Raw genomic sequence first — 21,343 nt, forward strand, 5'->3', positions numbered from 1 at the left:
CAGAAGGGCCGGTTGTATACTAGGTGGCCATGCTAAACTTGAGATGTGGCTAGATAACTCTATAAAGACACAAATTAAAGTGAAAATAGCCAAAAATGCTAAAAATATTGAAAAATTTAAAATGTTAGCTGATAGCAAGAATCTGTAGCATTGGAGATTTTGATAGTGATATTATGAGAGCATAGTTTATACATACACCTTTGATTACTTACAGAGGAAATACTGAGATAAGTGGGGTCTTGGTTAGGGTTTACCATTGCTGTAAAGAGACACCATGACCATGGCAACTCTTACAAAGGAAACATTTAATTGAGGGACTCACTCACAGTTCAGAGGTTCAGCCCATCATGGTGGGAGCATGATGGTATTCAGGCAGAGATGGTGCTGGAGCTGAGAGTTCTACATCTTACAGGCAATGTGAAACCAACTACACTTGGATGTTATCCTGAGTATATGAGACTTCAAAGCCTGCCCCCTCTGTGACACACTTCCCTCCAATAAGGCTACACCTACTTTAACAAAGCCACACCTCCTTAGAGTGTCATTCCCTATGAGATTATGGGATTTTGGGGGCCAATTGCATTCAAACTATCACTGTAGGTTATCAAGAATTTTTCCTCTTATCTTTTCCATATCTAATTTCCATTATTCTGTTGTGTGTGCATGTGCGCTCCACCCCTCCCCCCCCAAAAAAACAGGGACTTTATCAAGAGTCCTCTGCCTGCTCTCCTCTGGATGGCTTGGATCTATGGAGATCTTGACAGGACTGGAGGAAGGGGAGGATCATAGTAGCTGTCAGATACGGGCTAGTACAGGTTCTCTGTGGGAGTGAAGGGTATCAGGACCGCCACGAAGCTAGGATGGTTGGTTGATAACCTGCTGAAGAAGCTGAAGTCCATCGTGACTTCCAGGATGTGGGAGGAACGAAAGGGCAATCCACTGTCCAGTGGTACTAGCCAGTCTTGATGCACCCCCACTCTTCCTTCTCCTCACTCGCTCTCCTTTTTGCCCTCCCCATCCTCCGTTACACTGATTCAATAGTGCTCCTGTTTCTAGGCCCCCGCCTCTGCACTACACCCAAGTGCTATATACTGGCTTTAAAAAGAATGTCTACTATGGACTGGTAGAGCACCTAAAAATATACACAATATACTTTGCTTTTATACTAAGGAGTTCTCAGCATCCCTGAACAATGGTTTGGTGTGCTTGGGATGCCTTTTATCGCTGGTTTAAAAAAAAAGGTCTCGCTGGACGGTGGTGGCACACGCCTTTAATCCCAGCACTCAAGAGGCAGAGGCAGACAAATCTCTGTGGATTAGAGGCCTGGTCTACAAGAGCTAGTTCCAGGTACCAAAGCTACACAGAAAAACCCTGTCTTGAAAAAAATCAAATAAAGTCTCAATTTTGATTTTTTTTAAATTTTACCTGTCTTAATTCTGAAAAGTCTTTTAGTTCAAGTGTTATCTACTGGAGAGAAATCTTTTCAAACCACCCCAAAGTTAAGTATTTGGAGATGTATCTTCCTCTACGCAGTTCTTCATTTATAAAAGCAGAAAACAAAGCAAAGAAAAAGACAGAAAAATCCCCGCCTGCTATATAAATGACATTCCTTGTGTTTGAATTTATTCTCATTCACCACCAAGCATATGAAATTTCAATATATGTACTGAGTTCAATATATTCTCAAGTGAGTTGAGAATGAAATAAAAAGAATATAATAAAATTCAAAGTGTTTAAAACTATAGAATTTATTCCTTTTGAATTTTGAAGTGTTTACACCCACATGGTGGCTCCCAATCATCAGGGAATTCATGTTCTGACCTCTGCAGGCACCAGGAACTCATGTGGTGCACACGTATACATGTAGTCAAAATGTTCATGCACATACATAAATCTAAAAAATTAAAAATGTATTGTATGTGGTAGTTTGAATGTAATTGACCCCCATAAGCTCAGGGAATGGCGCTACTAGCAGGTGTGGCTTTGTTGGAGTGGGCGTGGCCTTTTTGGAGGAAGTGCGTCACTGTGGGGGCGGGCTTTGAGGTCTCTTCTCTGCTCAAGCCACACCCAGTATCTGTTCCGGCCCACAAGACTCTACAGTGAATGCACAGCTGCCAGACCAATCAGCAGATCCACAGGAAGTGTGTATGCACACGTCCACACGGAGCAACCCATTTTGCAGAGCTGCGGGAGCACTTGTGGAGAAGTCACTATCATAGCTGTAGAAACCTTGTGAAGCCATGATTCTTCCTTTTGAAATGGGATTTGTTCCCAGAACACCTCAGCAGTATGACTTTTGCATGAGCAAGGGCTCCATTCCCCCCCCCCCCACGAGGCCTTAGAGTGATATCATTCATTCTTTGTCTAAGAGTCAAGTTTACATAGAGTCAGTCCCACAACATTACCCGCTAAAAATTTCTATAGAAGACAGGCACTGAGCAGGAGGGCAGCATGCCCCACCTTTGCTAACAAACAAGCCTGGGAATCCCCAAAACTGGTTATCAAGAGAGATTTGATGAGGAGAATGAATGAATCCAGGATTCAGGGCTGTTTAGTAACTTTATCTAATGGTTTGGAATGGCAGATACTTCCCCTTGAATGCTGGCTCTTTCCTGGGTCGGGTTACCTGTTCTGGAGTACAGCTTTGTCAGGTTCTACCTGCCCCCTTTTGTGATTTTGATATGTATATTATCATTGTCCTTGCCTGCAGAATTTTCCAGCTATGTCTGTAAAAACTAGAAACCTCACTCTTCTCCTCGCTACTTCTACTTCTTCCCCTTACTCTCCATTTTTCTCCTTTTTCTATCCCTTACTCTTCTTATTCTTTCTCTCCTCTGTGCCCCCTTCACTTCAATTCTCTCCTTGCACAAAAAATAAAGAAGACACAGAGGTAATGTACTTGAGTTATTTTTTTTACCCTCAGATCCTCGCCTGCCATGGACATCAAATTCTGAGCCCTGAGTGGGTACTGAGGCTGGTACTCAAGGCACCCGATAAGTAAGTATCTCAGTTCACTTCCTGTTGCCTTTGGGTTAATATGCAGAATTCTCAGCTCCCTCTCCAGCACTGTCTGCCTGCGTGCCACAATGTCCACTATGATAACGGACCTCATTAAAAGTTTTACTTTATAAGAGTTGCCATGATCATGGTGTTTCTTCCCAGCAATAGAAACCCTAACTAAGACATGTAGGAATTTAATCTGATGCTGTATGTTAATTCAGTGATAGACCATCTGACACATTGCGGACACCCTGTACATGTGACCTGTTTGCATTTCTCCTGTACAAGGCTCTACATGCATGTAACTGCAGTTGCATGTGTGCGTCAGGGACCTGCACTGGCCAGAGCTATACCATTCTGGGAAATACAGTTTCCCACTGTGTGGGTTTCCTTCACTCTGTTGAGATACTCAGAGGATATGATCTTCAAGAGTAGGGTTAAGAAAGGGGAACCACACAGGGTTTGGTTCCTGGCTCAGCTCAGTGACTTCTTCCTAAGAGACAGGACATTTGGGGCATGGCTGTGCAGTGTTCAGCGTCTTCCAAACAGTGGCAGCTAAGTTGCTAAAACTCACAGGACAGCATCGTGGAGGTCATGACACCCTCAGAGAAGCTGCAGAACCTCCCATGCTTGCTTGCTTGCTTGCTTGCTTCTGTCACCAAAGAGGAAACAGAGTGCCTTCACAACTCTGTGACTGGTCTCGCTGCTTTTTTCCTGGCAGACTTGAACTCCAGTCATACACTGTTGTTTGGGTGGTTGCTTCACAGCCCTAAAGAAACTAGCCCGACCTAAGCCAAATTTCTTTTTTTCATCAGTTCATATAATCTATTGCAGTTAGCACACAACTGAAAAAATTCACCAGCACACCATCAGTGTGAAATGAAACAATGTTGTAAGTTATTCCCCACAGTGGTCAAAGCTTGACTTTAGTTCAAGGTTTAGAACAAAGGAAGAATGTGAAACTATGGGAAAAGCAATTGTTCACTTACAGTGATCCTAAGCCAGATTTCTTAAGCTTTTATAAAACTCCATGCTCCAACTCCTTCACTGGGTACCCTCTTCCACAGAACATCACTTGTCCACCACAGCCTCCTGTGTACAGGTTCTCTGTTTAAGTGTGTGGACCACCACCTTGGCATTCCTTCTTTGGAATCCGAACTGACTCCATTTGGGATGGCTTGGGGTTCTACCTGTGGGTTTCTGCTGCCTTTTGGGGGGTAATTCTAGTCATAGGTTAAGTGGGACCTAGTAGAAGCCAAATTAAAGAACATGACCTCATCAAGAGATGTTCAGTGGCTGTGGACCTGCTCTGGGGCCTATAAGATGCTTTCTGGAGGTCCCAAGGAATACTTAAAGCCATCCGTCAAGGGCTGCTAGCCTTCAGAACTTGAAACTCAGAGGGCACTGAACAATGCTGCTGGGCTTAATTGTTTAAGAAAGCCAGTATGCCCACTGGCTGGAGAGACAGTGGATGTTGAAATCTCATTAGGAACTAAAAGGTCAGTAAGATATGAGCTTGTGGTGGGAAAATGGTAAATTGCAGATCTTAAAGAGAGAGAGAGGGGGGGGGGCTAGATTCAACAACCTCATGGTGGCTCATAACTGTCTGTACCTCCAGTTCCAAGGTATTTGGCATCCTCAGATATACACGAGGCAAAACACTTATGCCCAGAAAGAAAGAAAAGGAAGGAAAGAAGGAATAAAAGTAAGCTATGGGAACCTTAAAAGTTCTAGCCTTCAAAGCTTTCATTCAGGGTTCAGTTAAAGATGCCAGGATGAGCTAAAGGGGGGGATGAAAATCTGAGGGTAAAGAAGTCTGCTCACAATAGGTTTCTTCTATCCATGATTCTTTATTCTTCTTTCTTCAAGCCACCATTTCTCATTGTCCCTCCTTGTTCTGCCTTGTTCTAACTTATTCTTCTACCCATTACAAATGTTCCCAGTCATATATACCCTCAAAACCAGCAATTCCCCAGTCCTAGCAAGTTCCAGGGCTGGAATTCTTTTCTGCCATAAAATCCGATAAGAACACACACACACACACACACACACACACACACACACACACACACACACAGAGAGAGAGAGAGAGAGAGAGAGAGAGAGAGAGAGATCCGTGCATGTCCAGTGAACTCCTTAACGGAGAAAGTTAGTTAAGAAAGGAAATCATCAGGGGATTCTAGAAGGGAAGGTTAGTGTGCTATACTACATTTTTAGGTGGTGAATAAAAAAGATAAAAGATCTATTTGATGAGATAGCACATAAACCACACACCGCAGTTTCTACCAGCCTAAGTCTGGAGTTTAGACTTATACTGTAAGCAAAGAAGAGACCCGGACCTCTAAATTATCAGTTCCGGGCTATGCTGTTATCAGTCATTCTGCTTGTGGGGTAAAACCAGAACAGTAGCTTGGGCAAGTAGTAATTCTATGTCCTTGAGTATCTGTGAATATCTTAGACGGAAGGCTCTCTGCCTGGACCCTAAACTCTGACCAAATGCCTGCTGATAAAGATAACTGCAGGAAGGCAGATCTCTGCAGTTACCTAGGGGAGGGGACAACTGATTTCACATAGCCCAGAGATGTAGGAAACAGTTCTGAACTGTGGAAACCAATTCCCATATATGTAACAGAAGGGAAGTGAGCAATAGCAAAAAATCTACAGCAAAAGACAGCCACTTTATTCACAAAGCAATAACACCAGGAAGTCTTGCTTTTTGGTTTAGCCTTTATCAGACCCCTTGGTTCTGATAAGTCACTCATGAAAAGATGGCTGATAATGAAAAGATTACTGTATAATGTTGTGGCTTGGAGAGAGAGAGAGAGAGAGAGAGAGAGAGAGAGAGAGAGAGAGAGAGAGAGAGAAGAAAGAGGGAAGGGGGAGAGAGGAAAGAAGGAAGAAAAAAGGGAATAAGAGTGGTCGTGGCTTAAATATCCTGAAAACCTTTGTAGTCAACTCCCCAGTCTTCTAACAGACTTTAGGGAATTTTCTCTTTTTCTTTTCTTCTCCTTTCCTCTCCTCTTCCTTTTCTCCTCCTCCTTCCTTTCTCTTTCCATCTCTCTCTCACTCCCTCCGTCTCTCCCCCTCCTTCACCTTTTTCTTTGTTTGTTGGAAACACGGTTCTATAGCCCAGACTGGCTTTGCACGTGGACTGTTACTATGTAGCCGAGGATAATCTTGACATTCTTATCCTCCTGTCTCCTGCTTTCCAAGTGTTGGGATCACGAGTATGTGCCGCCATGCCTGGGTTTTATGTGAGGTTCTGGGGGAGTTTCCTGCATATGAACCAAACATCTCACAGCTGCCCACATCCCCAGTCCTGCGTTCTAGCTTTTGCTTAGGAATTTTTATATTACTAACTACATTGTTCTCTCTTCCTGCACCCGTCATGAACACACACACACACACACGCACGCACACACACACACACACACACACACGCACACACACACACACACACACACACACAAAAACACATACACACATACATACATATATACACACACACGAACACACACACTCATACATTTACTTATTTTTAATTTTGGGGGTGTGCATGTGCCCTCAGAGACAGAATGGGCATGAGTCCCTGAAAATGAAGTTCTAGGCACTCTAAGCTGTGCAGATGATATGGGTGCTCTCAAATGATAAGCCCCCTCTCTAGCCTTACATTTTTACTATTAAGCATTCTAACTGATTTATACAGCTGCTAAAAATTTGATCTTATATTTAAATTCACTCAAATTCAGCTTAGTTAACTGTTCCTCTGCCTTATATGTTTTCTGACAGATTTCATAAAAATCTGAATTTCCTCTTTCCTAGGACCCAAGGTGATTTCTAGTTATAGAACTATATACTAATTATGCATTAGTGAACACTTAGGGAAAGGGGCAGCCAGTTACTCGCTACTGATTTCATTTTTTTTGCTGAGAAAACGACAGTGTCTTTTTGGTTTTTTGAGACAGAGTTTCTCTCTGTAGCCCTTGCTGTCCTGGAACTCGAACTGTAGACCAGGCTGGCCTCGAACTCAGACCTTCACCTGCCTCTGCCTTCTGAGCCATGGGACTAAAGGTGTGTACCATCACCGCCTGGTGTTAGCCAGGCGGTGGTGGTGCACACCTTTTATCCCAGCAATCGGGAGGCAGAGGCAGGCAGATCTCTGTGAATTTGAGTCCAGCCTGATCTACAAGAGCTAGTTCCAGCACAGGCTCCAAACTATCGAGAAACCCTGTCTCAAAAAACCAAATAAATAAATAAAATAAAAAAGAAAGAAAAAAAAGAAAATGACAGTGTCTTACATTCAGAAAATTTACAAACAATTCCCTATGTCAAAAGTATTACCAAGGTTCCCACTAGCTTGCTTGTCTCCTGAAACTTTCTAATGTTTAATGAGTAGTTTTCTTTAACAGAGACTGGCTTTCTACTGAAAGTGTTTAAAAAGAAAAAGTCAGACATGCTGGCACACGTGGAGGCAGAGGCAGACAGATCTCTGTGAGTTTGGAGCCAGCTTGGTCTGCAGAGTTCCAGGATAGTTAGTGCTTTGTAGAGAGACTCTGTCTCAAGCAAACAAGCAAACAAGCAAGCAACAAAAGAAAAGAAAATAGAAATAGATTTAGTAAGCATTTTAATATCTCAAACAGGATGCCCACTTTGTGGAAGCATCAAAATTCAGAAAAAGGCAATAAACTTGAAAACTGTATTAACACTTAGGTACTCAGAGGGTGACCCTTCCTCATAGACCTTTGAGTCCATTTGAGACCTGGCGACCACATAACATCAGGCAAGAGGGAAATAAACTTCAGAAAATGCAAGATTTGAAGTCTGTTCCTTTAAGTCCCTCTATCCCTTGGAGAAGATTTGAGAAATTTGGGTCTTGGTAACCTAAGCAAATTATCCGGTAATGGGGTCTATGTTTCTCAGGGAGAAAAAGGTCTGTAGCTTATGATCGAAGTCAATGGCTCTAAACTGAGGCTCCTTGTACTTCCGGGTCATCTTGGAACTGAGGTATGTTATGAGTTCACATCTTTCCAAAAACTTCTCCATCTTCTTCTTGTATTTTTTTCTTGAATATTCAGAACCTTTGGGATTAAATGCTGTAGAAAATGTCACCAAGTTATGAATGCTTCCTGATAAGGTGGTTAGTAAGCCATTCAACAAGGCAGAACTTTGTGTGTAACTAGGCCACCCAGTTAAGTGAAAGATGGTCCCATCTTGGATAAGGTTAGAGGGCCACTATCTTAGACCATAATTTTCTGTGTATACCTTTCTTATGGCATGGATTTTTAAGTGTTGATTATATTATTTATTACCCTGATTTTATTATATTATTAATTCTGTGGTGCTTGGGGTTGAACCTAGGGTCTCACATATACTAAGCAAATGCTCTACCACTGCGCTATATGCCCAGACCTCTGCATTTTTTTTTTTGAGATAAGGCCTCACTGTGTAGCCCTGGCTGTGTAGACCAGGCTGGCCTTGAACTCACAGAGATCTGCCTGCCTCTGCCTCCCCGATTCCTGGGATTAATGGTGTGTGCCGCTATGCCTGATTTAAACTTTTGGTTTTGAGGCAGAGTCTTCCTAAGTGGCCAAGGCTGTAGTGGAGCTCACTCCATAGCCTAGGCAGGCTTTGATCTTGTGATCCTCCTCAGCGTCCTGAGCAGCTGGGATTTTATGGACCTGTGCTAGCAGGTGCAGTTTATAGTGCCTGATTTAAAAACTGGCAATTTCAGTTCGATATTTTCATTTTCACCTGTGTTTCATCTGCCCCTTCCCATACAAGGAAATAATAACCAACCCGGTCTGCCACTCATGGTCCAAGTGCTGAGCGCCTCTGAGCGGTGGTCATTTAGAAAGCATACCTTTGAGATGGAACCCTATGTAGAGGAGGACAGACCGCCTCACACTCAGGAAGGGGAACTTGGGCTTCAGGCATCCTGCTGCGTTCATGGCTTTGATTAGGGAAGTTGCTGTACCCTGAGGGAGGGAACAGTTTAAGTTAGTGCATATTTGAGTTCCCATTCTTAATACAGATCAGTAAAGGCCTGATTCTTTTCATCACATAGCTTTTCCTGGGATGGGGTGGTAAGGCGACCATCCAGCCAACAGGAAAGAAACACTTGTGACAAGACTCCTCCCCAGTGATCCTCCCTGGCATGATGGCATTATGCCAGGTGAAAGCCAACTTTCTCCCCATCTCTCCTTTGGTTTTTCTTTCAGATTTTTATTTTTGAGGCAGTCTTGCTATGTAGCTCAAATAGGTACATTGAAAGCTAACTTTCTAGGCAAACTGCAAAAAACAAAACAAAACAAAGTGGTTAAGAAGTTGTAATAAGCCTGTAAAATTGTGGTTTTGACATTTATCTTGAAGAACTAAAAAACAATAATAAATTCAGGAGACTAGTGAGGTGACTCAGTAAGTAAAGGTGTTTGCAAGCCTGGTGACCCGAGTCTGATCCCGGAAACACATGTAAAATTGGGAGAGAACCAACTCTGTAGAGTTGTCACCTGGCTTCTACACACACACACACACACACACACACACACACACACCGTGACATGTGTCCCCTCCCATCATGGGCAGGGCACGCACATCCATGCACAAATAATAATTTAAAAATTAAATTACTTTGAAACAGAAATTGACTAGTGACAAATGTTACTATTTTTAAAATAATTATATAATTATATCTGGATGAATCAAATGTGATTTGAGTAATTTCACGTGGATTTGGGATAAAACATGGGTTTTGTAGTTCACCTATCCTGGTACTAACTAAATTCTTTAGTGGAGTAAGTTAACCTTCGGCAGACCAATGCAACATTTCAAACCATTAAAAAAGAAGAAGGAGAAGGAGGAGAAGGAGGAGGAGAAATCAAACTATGTATCCAATTTACAAGTAAGTAGTTTAAAGACCGCCCATTCCCCCCATTCCCCCCTAGCTGTGGTACTGACCACCCACCCCCACTCGCTGGGGTACTGACCGTCCATTCCCCTCCCCCAGTTGTGGTACTGACCGCCCATTCCCCCCCTCGCTGGGGTACTGCTGTTTCAGGCATTGGTTATAGGAGTTCACCGCTTTCATTTTAACAACCACCCGTAAATGAAATAGTTGAAGAGTGTTTTACAACTTAAAATCGGGAAATTTTGCCTAGAACCCCAGTTATAAAAGCAGAAGTTACTGTTAGACGAGACCCCTGTATTCTTGTAACGTGTATGTGTATTGTAGAAAATCCTGCAACAGAACCTGTTCCAGATACCCAGGCAAAGGGAGACTGGTGAGGTGGATGGATTCCTTTAGCGGAGGAAGCTTGTGTGGGAGCTTCTGGTCCCAGTAACGCATCGGCAGCCTACAGATACAAAACTCGTTAGACACATGGGCACACACATCCATGCAGAGTACATAGACACAAATGTGAGACAAGTCTCACCGCTTGCTTTACCTCCTGGAGAAAAATTATACAAGGGAGAAGACTAGGGGTTCTAGCAGATTCTTTGATTTTCGATTTCCCACAATCGTGTAATCTACTCCACAGCTAAGAACAACTTCGAACTCCTAATTCTTCTCCTCCCACCTTCTCAGTGCTGGGAATGAGCCACCAGGCCTGGCTCCGGGTCTCCAGCCTTGATCACCTCTTTAACAGATTTCTTAATTTTCACAGCGGCTATATAAAACTTTTTCATTCCTCTGAAAAATTTGAATATCTAAGTGGCACCTCCATTCCCAAGTTGGATACCCCTGTGGCCAAGGTGGAGGACACTGGGGTGGTGGCAGGAGGGGTGACCAGTGGAGAGAGGAGGGCCTAAGGGTGGGAGCTCCAACATGCCTCGCATCTTGTTTAGGATTGCTCTATTAACCTCTGAACACCGTTTCTGCCTCCTGCCATTCCTGACGCCTCATGGAAGATCTTATTCCTAAGCAAAACCGATTCTAACACTGGCCTGGCATACAGGTCGGCAACACACGCTGTGGCTCACAGGTTCAGGTCTGTATCTTCTGTCTTATCTCTTTACGATCCTGGCACCTATAATTTTGTTTTAAAATAATTAACCAAACCTTTTTTAGCACTAAATGCAACTAATCCTACCCTAATAAGTTCCTGTTGGCTAAGTTATCATTCTACCCCACTTTTTTTTTTTATGACGGTGTAGCCATCATAGTAGCTATGAAAACTATAGCTACTCCAATGACCCTCAAAAATGCAGATGGAGTCAAGCCCCTACAAGTAAGATTACCTTGACCCAGGTCATTGGCTCAGGATTGTGCATAAGGAATAGCATGCCCTCCTCTCACAAGCATCTTTGTAACCAGACAACAGTACTTTCCTGTATTTCCTTCCTGATACAGAGACCTGGTGGGCCTGCAACAATGGGCTGACACGCTGGATCTATGTCCCCACCTTAAACAACCTAATAGCTTTTGCATTCTTATTCAGATTGTTCCAAGATCAATCTATAATACCTCAGAACAATTTGCTCAGGCTTGGGACCCTACGATAGCCATTCCCTGACCAGAGTTAGGCGAGAGCCTGTGACTGCAGTCACCCTGGCTGTTCTATTGGGCCTCGCTGGTGCTGCTGGTGCTGCCGGTGCTGGAACAGGTACATCCTCCTTAATTCTCTCCAACATACGCTATTCAGAACTATGCCTTGCTATTGACGAGAATATCCAAAACCTGGAAAAAGGCATCCCTAAAAAAACCACTCGTCTCCTTGTCTGAGGTAGTGTTGTGAACCAACGAGGACTAGATCGCCTTTGTGCTGCCCTAAAAGAGGAATGTTGTTTTTATGCTGATCACACCGGGTTAGTCAGAGATAGCATGGCTAAGGTCAGAGAAGGATTAGAGCGCAGAAGAAAGCAGCGGGAGCAAGAGGAGGGGTGGTTCAAAACCTGGTTCTCCACCTCCCCCTGGGTCACCACCCTCTTACCCTCCCTTTTGGGACCCCTTTTAGGATTCTTATTATTGATGGCTTTTGGACAGTGGATGCTTAGCTTAAATAGGGTCAGTAAGTTTATTCGCCAACAGGAGGACTCTCTGGCATCCAAGCACATTCAAGTCCATTATCACCAGCTTGATCTGGCTGATCAAGGGCTAGAAGAGCCCCTTGAGAGCGAGTCTCCTATAGGAGCCACATAAAACCCAGAGATAAGTGTGTCTGTCCACGACAGGCGTGGGCACCAGCAAGGGGTGCAAGGCAGAGCACTGCAGGGAGAAGACCATGCATTCCGTCTCTGGGTCTCCTGAGGAACATGCCTGATTGCATAGAGGTTGATGTCCAGAGGTATTGACATAAAAACCTAGACTTTTGCCTCCCCCCAAAGACATCTGTAACCTTGAAAAGAAATTTCCTCCACCAAGTTGAAAAGAAATTTCCCCCACCATGAGAGGATCGGGCCTCTGTTCTCCCCGTCCTCTACTGGTTAATGCCCACTCATCTGCTAGATGACCTTTAACTCGCCTCATACTAATATTTATAAAAAGGGAAGACATTCCAGGAGCAAAGACCTGTATTTTGATTACAGCCATCTATAGTCACAAATTAAGTAAGATATTTACCACTGCAGGGCAAGTTCCAGGTCTAGGAAATTAACCCAAGCTTCTGAAGTAATTGCCATTCCCTTTGTTAGTTAACAGTCACAGACCCTCAGTATTTTCTTATCTCTTCCTATCAGCTAGGACGTCTCCAGACCTGACATTCCAACATCCTACCCAACCCCCTACCCCTTTTTTCCTATATAAGGTTCCTGAGAGAAAATAAAGTGGGCTTGATCAGAAATACAAACTTGCTGTCTATTTCTTGTGTCTCTCGTCCCTTTCATTCCTCTTCCCTCCAGAGCTCAGGATCTCTGTTCATGTCCCGCTGGTCGGGACAGAAATGCTGTTTGGTGATATTGCTTGAACCTCTGTGTGCTACCCTGCTGACCTCCAGCCCTGCCTCGACGTCCCATCCAGACAGGCTGACTTTCCTACAGTTCCTGGGTCCCCAGGGACAGGTTGACCACAGGCCCATCGGCTTGGCATCTGGCCCTCTATCCCGTATTCTAGTCTATAACTGGTCCTTACTCAGACAGTCGAATCATACCAGTGTGTTAGGCCCTTTCTCACTCTTTGGGCCCCATAATATTCCATTATTATGGCCAGGTCGTGGTGGCACATGCCTTTAATCCCAGTACTCGGGAGGTAGAGGCAGGCAGATCTCTTTGAGTTCAAGGCCAGCCTGGTCTATAAAATGAGTTTCAGGACAGCCAAGGCTACACAGAGAAACCCTGTCTTGAAAAACCATACCGAACCAAAACATTCCATTATTATCAGGTACTCAAAAATCTACCATACATTCTGGAGCCTTACGCTTTGGGACAAAGCAGTGCTTATTCATTCTCCCTCTGTGTGTGTGTGTGTGTGTGTGTGTGTGTGTATGTGTGTGTGTGTGTCCTTGTGTCCGTGTCTGTGTGTCCCTTCCCTTTTGTTCCACAGTTCCAAGAACAGTAGATGGGACATAGAACATGATAAATATTTACAACTGGCGAATAATCTCACCTCAAAAATTTCTGCAGTTTTTCCTCACTCTCGCAAATAAATATACGATTCTGATACTCTACGGCATATTGAATGTTACCAGGCACCAGGGCCTCATATCTGAAAAACGAAGACAAAACAAAACAAAAACCACGGTGTAATTAATACATGTAGCTTTGTAATTAATATCTTATCATTGATATGTAGTACTGTATAGATAAAATGCCAAAAATGTGTCATTTTTCTGCTTCTGCAGCTCAAGTAAGGAAGGAACGTTTCCCCAGGTGATCAGCAAGGTAAGACTGTTTCTTCGTGAGCTGAAGAGGTGGCTCAGAGGCTAAGAGTGCATGCTGCTCTTGAGAAGGACAGGACTTGGGGTTCCCAGCATGTTTACCCCAGGTTGGATGACTCCCAACGCCCATATCTCTAGTTCCAGGGGATCAGATGTTCTCTTCTGGCCTCTATGGGCACCCGCATGCACACGGTACACACACACACACACACACACACACACACACACACACGAGAATAAAAACAAATCCTTAAAAACAGTCCCAGGGAGCCATGGTACCGAGCAGGGGTGTGGGTCTGGCCTGCAAATATGAAGGCTTGCCTTTGTTTTCCATCAAGGTAAGTCACTGGGCAGTAGCCTTGGAGCTCAGCACACTTAGGAAATCGACTCTTGAGCTCTGACAGGGTCAGCCTTTTGGGGAGCATGGCAGCAGGCGGGAGTGGATGAGGTGCCAAGGGAGGCACATACAATTCTGGGTTCATCAGAAATTTCTATCAAGAAAAAAGGTACAACAGCAAAAGCGTTTAAAACAGCAATAATACACCAATCAAAGCATCCTGGTGGCTCTCCTGATCATTTCCCATTTCAGTAGCCTTTCAAGCCATCTGAGAGAAGCTATTGTCACTTCTCCTATAAGAAGTTCTTCAGGATAATAATCCCTGAATAATTATTATTCAGGATAATAAGCAACCATAGATCTCTTCTTACATAGTATTTTTTTAGTTCCTATTCTATGACACGGACTAGGGAGTCCTTCGTCACCTGCCAGTCTACCTGTGCCCTTTAGGGCTCTCCAGTGGCAATAATTGCACTGCAGGATGCAAAGGCACAAAATATCTGCCATGACTTCTGTTTTGAAAATTCTATGATTATTATGATATAAGCAGGAAGAAATAAGCACCCTCAAAGTAAGGAGATTAAAGTTCTTGTTCTCTGGAGGAAAATAAAATATTCAGATTAGTTTTTATTATTGTCTTCAGTTACAAACCATTATGTGTCATCAAATCACAGGTATCAAAATATTGGAATCAATATCTGGTTAGACTTTTGAATCCATAGGTACAAGTAGTCCATTCTCCATATCCACGGCCTGTGCAGCCTCAGATTCAGGCTGGATGGGTCCAGGAAAAAGACTAGTTCTTTACTGAACGTGTCTGCCTTTTCCCTCACACAGTCCTCTAAACAACACAGCATAGCAACTCTTTGCAGGGCTTTTTATATTGCATTGGATAGTATAAGCCATCTAGAAGTGTTTCCATGGATGTGGGAGGGTATGCGTAGGTTAGGTTATACGCAAATGCTACCCGCTTCGTAATTGAGCATCCACAGATTTTGTCCCCCTGGGAGGGGATGTCCTGGAACCAATCCTCACAGATGCTGGGGATAACTAGTGCTGTTTTATTTATTTATTTTTTAAGCACGGAAGACATCAATCAAGCTCTTGCTTCATTCTTACTGACTTTGGCTTTACTCCCTCATCTCTTGAAGCTGAATCCCCTATTATCTTTCTGTGGGCTGAGTCCAGAGGCTTCATGCTCCCTCCGTTGGGGAGACTCAACTGTTGGCTTTCCCTGCCTGATAGGCAACCCAAGACCCACCACTGACCAAAGCCTTCTAAATACATCTGGGAATGGGGCAGTCCAGGGCTACTCTTTGAGTTTCTCACTGATCCCAGAGTCACAGGTTCCAATGATGGGGTTCTTGGTTCCAATTTTCTAAGTGTTCCCAAGGGTGCCTGTTCTTCTCATCAAGACAAGTAATTTTCCTCCCTTAACAAATATTTATATAAGAAACAAACTTACATTTAGCTTTTCTTGAGAGCCCATTTTATAATAGTGTCCTCTGAACTCTGCTGCAAATTCCAAGCTGTTAGTTACAGAACAATCAACTAACTCATACGATTCTGCTAGGCTGACGGGGCAGAACTGCCCAAACTCTCCCAGACGAGAAATCAGCTCTTCGGGTGTGATACATAATTTGTCAATGCAAGCAGCTTTCCCTGTTATTAACATATTAATTATTATATATTTTCACAGGAAATATAATGGTTAAAAAGTAAAATAATTTCAATTAGATACCACTATATTAACAGTACACAGCCTCACATTCTAAATGACAGAGTAAAAAGTAAAGTTACTATAAATGCATATGGTGGTGGAAGTCTACAATCCCAAGTTCTGGAGGCTGAGGCGGGGGGATTGCCACAAATTCTAGGGCAGCCTGGGCTACATAGAACCTGTTTCAAAACAAGCAAGCAAACTAACAAAACAAAAGTTATTCTCCATGCCTACACCCTCTCAGCCTACTACCCATCCTAAGCAGTATCCACTGTTGTGCTTATGCCTTTTCAAATATTTTTTATATATACATATAAATACATGTATGTGTGTGTATGTCTCTTGCGTATGGCATAGTCATGCCATTACATGTAAACATTATTTTGCAACTCATCAGTTAATTGTCTTTGACATCTTTCTCTGTTGTCTCAGTTCCGTAGGTATGTTTAACCTTGGTTTGTTTTTGTGTTCAAGGAGACATGTTTTGATTCTATGTATCCCAGGCCTTGACCTTGTGGTCATCTTACGTCATTATATTAGGGCTCCCCCATGCCCGGCCACCCAGTTCCTTTGAATTTATGCATAGCAAATTCTACTGCACAAACATATAAACTATTAAGACTTTTAACTTATGTATGTAACCAAAAGTATATATGCGGTTTACTTAAATATTTGTCTTTGTTGTGTATTTTCATTCTAATGTTTTAGGTGTTATCAATTATATACAAATAATAGTTATATATGCACATATTTTATATACATTCAACACTTACACATACATACACACATCTGTATGAATGGGCAGACACACACATCTATGTTCTAATAAGTATTTCTACACAATTCTGATACTAACTGCTAGTCCAGCAACCATAGCCCTCTTTCAAAGAGGTGGGCATTGAAGAACATTGTCTTATTGGCTGTCATCTTTCACTGACCTCCTGAAAGCAAGGAATGCCCAGTGAGGCCTCGACACCTTTCCCAGAAAGGTCCTTAGACTGTACACTGCTGGAATATGGGATTTCCCGAGTGGCAACGTCTGTGGCCCGACTGAGTCAACAAAGCTGAACTGGACACCTTGGCTCTACTTCTGATCTCCACTAAACTGGATACCAGCCATGAACTGTGACCACTTCATTAGGTCCTGGTCCACTCGGAAGAGTTCAGAGTAGCAACTGGCAGAGTCTCCTAACATCTTTGTATCTTCCAGGGTTCAGAGGTTTCTGGAGTAGGGGGTTACTTGCCTAATACAAAGTAATGTTGTTACTTGCTACCCAATTTCCCCAATTCCTCTGTTAATTTGAACATAAGTCTGACTGTATCACTGTTTGATTATCGCTGACTGAACATAACTCTGATTGGTTCACTGTGTCATTGTACCATGAGCATCACTGCAGGACACAGACTGGGCTGTCCAGTCACGTGTCCGGTGCTGCTGCGAATTCGTGCCTGCCCTGTGTTGCTCATACCTTATAAATCGTTCCCTTTGGATGTGAATATTTGTTTCTAACAAAAGGGATATACCAAAAGCACCTGCCTTTAATCCCAGAACACCGGAGGTAGAGGCAGGTGGATCTCTGTGCATTCAAGACCAGTCAGGGCTACATAGGGAGATGCTGCCTGGAAAAACAAACAAACAAACAAACAAACAAACAAACAAACAAAACAGATATGCCACAAAGTTAGCTTAGTTTTCTAGGCTGAACTGTGTTCTCAAAAGAGACATTGAAGGATTCACGGCAGCTTTGAACGTAGCCACTTTTGAGAACAGAGTCAGATGGACAAAGACACAGAGGAGCATGGCATATGATAGACAAAAAGAATGACATGCAGTGACAGAGATAGGGTTGTCATGGTGACTCTGAAGCCAGTGGTTGTTGCTTGTGCTGGAAACAAAGAGGGCATGAAGCAGACCCTCCCATAAAGACCTCAGAGAAAGCATGACACCGCCCACACCTTGGTTTTGAACTTCCAGCCTTGTGAATTATGACACGATACACTTCTGTCTTTCAATCCACTCAGTTTTTGCTTGTAGCCCTAGGAAACTAAAAAGGCCCGGTCTCTGTCATGCTGGCACGCTTGCTTTTCCTTGTCTTTTCAAAGGCTTGTTCCCCTAGAAGACCAGACTGCGTGCTGGTGTGGTGGGTTCGAGGCCAGCCTGAGATACACGGGCAGTAAATACATAAACCATTATCCAATTGATGCTGCCATTTCAGGCATGACTAAGGAGAGAGTTCTAGGGTCATGGGAACTTCCACCAAGATTTTAGGAGAGGGCTTGGAGGTCATGCAGTTTGTGGTGAAGTCAACATCTCTCCAGGTGGCTCCCGAGGCTCTGTTGCATGAAGTTGAGATGAGGGGGGTGTTACTAGAAACAAGTACCCAAACCGAGTGGATTACATGACAGAAATGTACTGTTGCAAATCAAAACACAATGAATGTGCAGGGATGTTAGGAATGCCAAGGATATGGAAGGTCTGCTGAGGAAAGCTGAAGATGGAGCCAGCCTAAGAGAGAGGCCGTGTGGGCCACACATGGTTATCCTCGGGGTGGGAGGGGCTGCTGAACCGTGGTTTCAGACGTTGGACATAGAGCTGTGGATGTATCATTTGGTCTCATAATATCTTGCTAGCTTCCTATCCTCCCTCTCTTTTAGAGTTGTTCTCTGGCCTTCATACTCATCTACACACACACACACACACACACACACACACACGTACACACGTACACACATACACACAATAACATTTTCTTACCTTCCTTTATCTTTTCCATGTATATCTGTATGTACTTATTCATCTGCTGGATGTCTTTAACGACTTCATTCCATACCCACCACTTACTGTGAAATCCATCAATCACATGCCAGTTTTGATGCTGTTCTTGATAAAACTGCCTGATCTCACTGACATTTTTATGGTACTTGGCATTCTTGTAAGCTATAATCTGTGTGCTGTTGTGCAGTGGATACGGCGTACTAAGAAGGAAACAGGGCAGGGGTGGAAAAGTTGTTGAAGGCCTGCGACATCCCCTGTATGGATGGTCAAGGCCACCCCAGTCCCACAGTTCCCTCAGGAAGATCACCTCTGCTCCATCTTCCTCTCTAAGAGCAACCTCTTGAATATCTCCTTGGATGGCACGTCCAACTCAAAGATGACCATGGGAATGATTGACCTTGTCTCCAAGATATTCATCTGGTTTGTGGTTACAGGGTAGCCATCAATGACCACACTAGCAGACAAACAGAAAGACAAAAATTTCACATTCCTTTTTTCTCATAATTTCCTTATGTCTTCCAGAACAGATCTCTGTCTTTGAGTACTCCTAGGCTTTTCCTTATGACACCGATACATTTTTTTGTGTGTGTTTTCTCCTGTATCTTTACATCTTAACCCTTAGTCATCTCTAGACATCAAGGTGGGCAGGACACACATACACAGCTTTTGGAAGCAGAGGCAGGAGATCCGCATTCATACATCCAGATGCTCAGCACCACACAACTAGGTTTTGGTAGAATTTGAGAAGCACATCTCCTATACCTTGAAAACTCCGTATTCCTGGTGTTATCACTACAAGCACAAAGAACAGAATGAATGCAGGCAGGTCTGGATTTGAAAACATGCCTTGGTTTTAGCAAAATAGGGGAAAATTCTCTTTACCCCTTTGAGTGGTTTTAAAGATAGAGAGCAGGTGTGAAAAGCAACCGGAAGAGGGCATGACATGTACTGGATGCTAAGTGAACAGTCATGTGTGCGCTGGGAGGAGAGGCTCTTGTTGTAGAAGAGTGGGGAATTTGTGAGGTATTTGGAATGGGGAGCTTGGGAGGCTTGCCACACATGCGTGAGAACAAAAAGTATGAGAATTACAGCCCAACAGTCAGAGACAATAAGATTGTCTACCAAACTGAAAGGAAACGAAAATTCTTTAAAAATCCAGAAATTCTGAGAGTAGTCTCATAGGCAAATCAGAAAGCTGGTCACGTGGCTGGTAGCCATCAGTAAGGAGTTATTTGTCCTGAATGACAGGGCCCACTTGCCAATGCTCTCCATTAGAGTGCAGACCCTAGCGAGAAGTCTCCAGCAGAGAGGGTAAAGGACATAGCCAGCTCACTGTAGTCTGCAAGAGAGTGATCTATTGTTCCCTTTTGAACAATCCTTCTTTATACTGGGAAGGGCCACTTGAGTGGCTCTCAGGATTGGGGAAAGGAAGCTAGGGTGACTGAGCAGCTTTCATCCTGGGATTAAGGCAGAATAACCTGAGACTCAACCAAAGCTGTCCTCGTTGAGGAAAGCTAAGCCCCAGAGAAGAAATAACTCTGTGGATATGCCCCTTCTTCTCCCAAAGGCTGTCACCCGAGAATGCGCCCAGCCCTGACACTAGAGGAGCTAACTCTTCGATGACTTGACTCAAAGCCACGTGCAGGGGAGAGCCAGTGGTTCTAAGTGTACAATGATTGTGTCTAAGCCGGGGGATTCTAGTGACCTGGATCCAAGACCAGAGAGCATTGGCGTTTGCTGAGGTGTGACCACTGGCTGCAATAGACGAGAAGAAAGATCAGCAGAGGACAATGAACTGAGAACGAGGCCAAGTATCCAGTGTTCCTGTCTGAATATGGCATTACAGGAGGGGCGCGGCTCTCTTTACAGGGACCTGGGCCTGAGAGGAACCATGTGCATGGGACCACATCACCCGATAACTTAGGAGAGCCCTTCCACCCTTTCATGGAGCAGCAAGAACTATTGGGGTAAGAAAGTCACAGTGGCCTCATCTGTGGACCTTGCTGGAGTTGCTGCAGGGAGTAATGAGGTCTTTGGGCTAATCTGCCACAAGTTCAGGCCATGGATCTTGACAGGAAAAGAGAATGTTTCCCTGTTAAGTTCTCAGTCTGAGAAGTAGATTGTTCTCCTCCTCTTTCCAGGCACTCTAAACCCGTCTACAGGACGTTTTAAAATAACTACGAGCATCTTGACAGTATGCCTTTTCCCCTTTCTTCCGCCCCAGCTCACTCACCCTATAGTATTGCACACACTTTCCATCAGGGAAAGGTCTAAAGCTTGAATAGCAAGTGCATCCGGCACTGTCATTCCTTTGTGAAGGTGCCAGTTTATCCTGAGTGACAGCTCTGTATCTGGGTGATTGCTTAACATGCTACGCAGCGCATCTCCTACTGACAAACGTTTTAAGCCGTACTCACTTGCAAGCTTCTTGGCAACTGGAAAACATAAAACACGAAGCCTATTTCAGTTCACACATTCGTCAGTCAACCTTGCTTTCGGATTCTGGCTAATGGCACCATATCAAGCTTAGCTTCATATTCTTCAAAGAATTGTCAATGCTCTTAGCAGTACTTCAGGGTTGTGACTTTAGAATCTGGCTAATGAACCAACTGGGTTTGTTTTGTTTTCTTTTTAAAGAAAAAAATGAATTTATTTTATTTCATGTGCTTTAGTGTTTTGTCTACAGTGAGGCTATCAGATCT

At 43.7% G+C, this 21,343-nt stretch overlaps 1 protein-coding gene across 2 annotated transcripts in view; it reads right to left on the bottom strand.

Moving 5' to 3' along the window:
• Positions 1–7,607: 7,607 nt before the first annotated feature.
• Positions 7,608–21,343, bottom strand: part of Ak9 (adenylate kinase 9) — a 144,134-nt gene continuing 130,398 nt past the window's right edge. For both annotated transcript variants that reach the window (XM_048424988.3, XM_048424987.3), the window contains exons 33-41: positions 20,875–21,076; positions 18,949–19,095; positions 18,621–18,841; positions 15,611–15,807; positions 14,130–14,299; positions 13,538–13,636; positions 10,247–10,349; positions 8,861–8,975; positions 7,608–8,093 (exon numbers count right to left, since the gene is read on the bottom strand). In XM_048424988.3, coding sequence (XP_048280945.3) covers positions 7,891–8,093; positions 8,861–8,975; positions 10,247–10,349; positions 13,538–13,636; positions 14,130–14,299; positions 15,611–15,807; positions 18,621–18,841; positions 18,949–19,095; positions 20,875–21,076 — 1,457 coding nt within the window. In that variant the 3' untranslated portion in view covers positions 7,608–7,890. The remainder of the gene's footprint in view (positions 8,094–8,860; positions 8,976–10,246; positions 10,350–13,537; positions 13,637–14,129; positions 14,300–15,610; positions 15,808–18,620; positions 18,842–18,948; positions 19,096–20,874; positions 21,077–21,343) is intronic.

This window comes from Myodes glareolus, chromosome 1 (assembly GCF_982192425.1).
Source record: "Myodes glareolus chromosome 1, mMyoGla1.1, whole genome shotgun sequence".
In the NCBI taxonomy this organism is placed as follows: Eukaryota; Metazoa; Chordata; class Mammalia; order Rodentia; family Cricetidae; genus Myodes; species Myodes glareolus.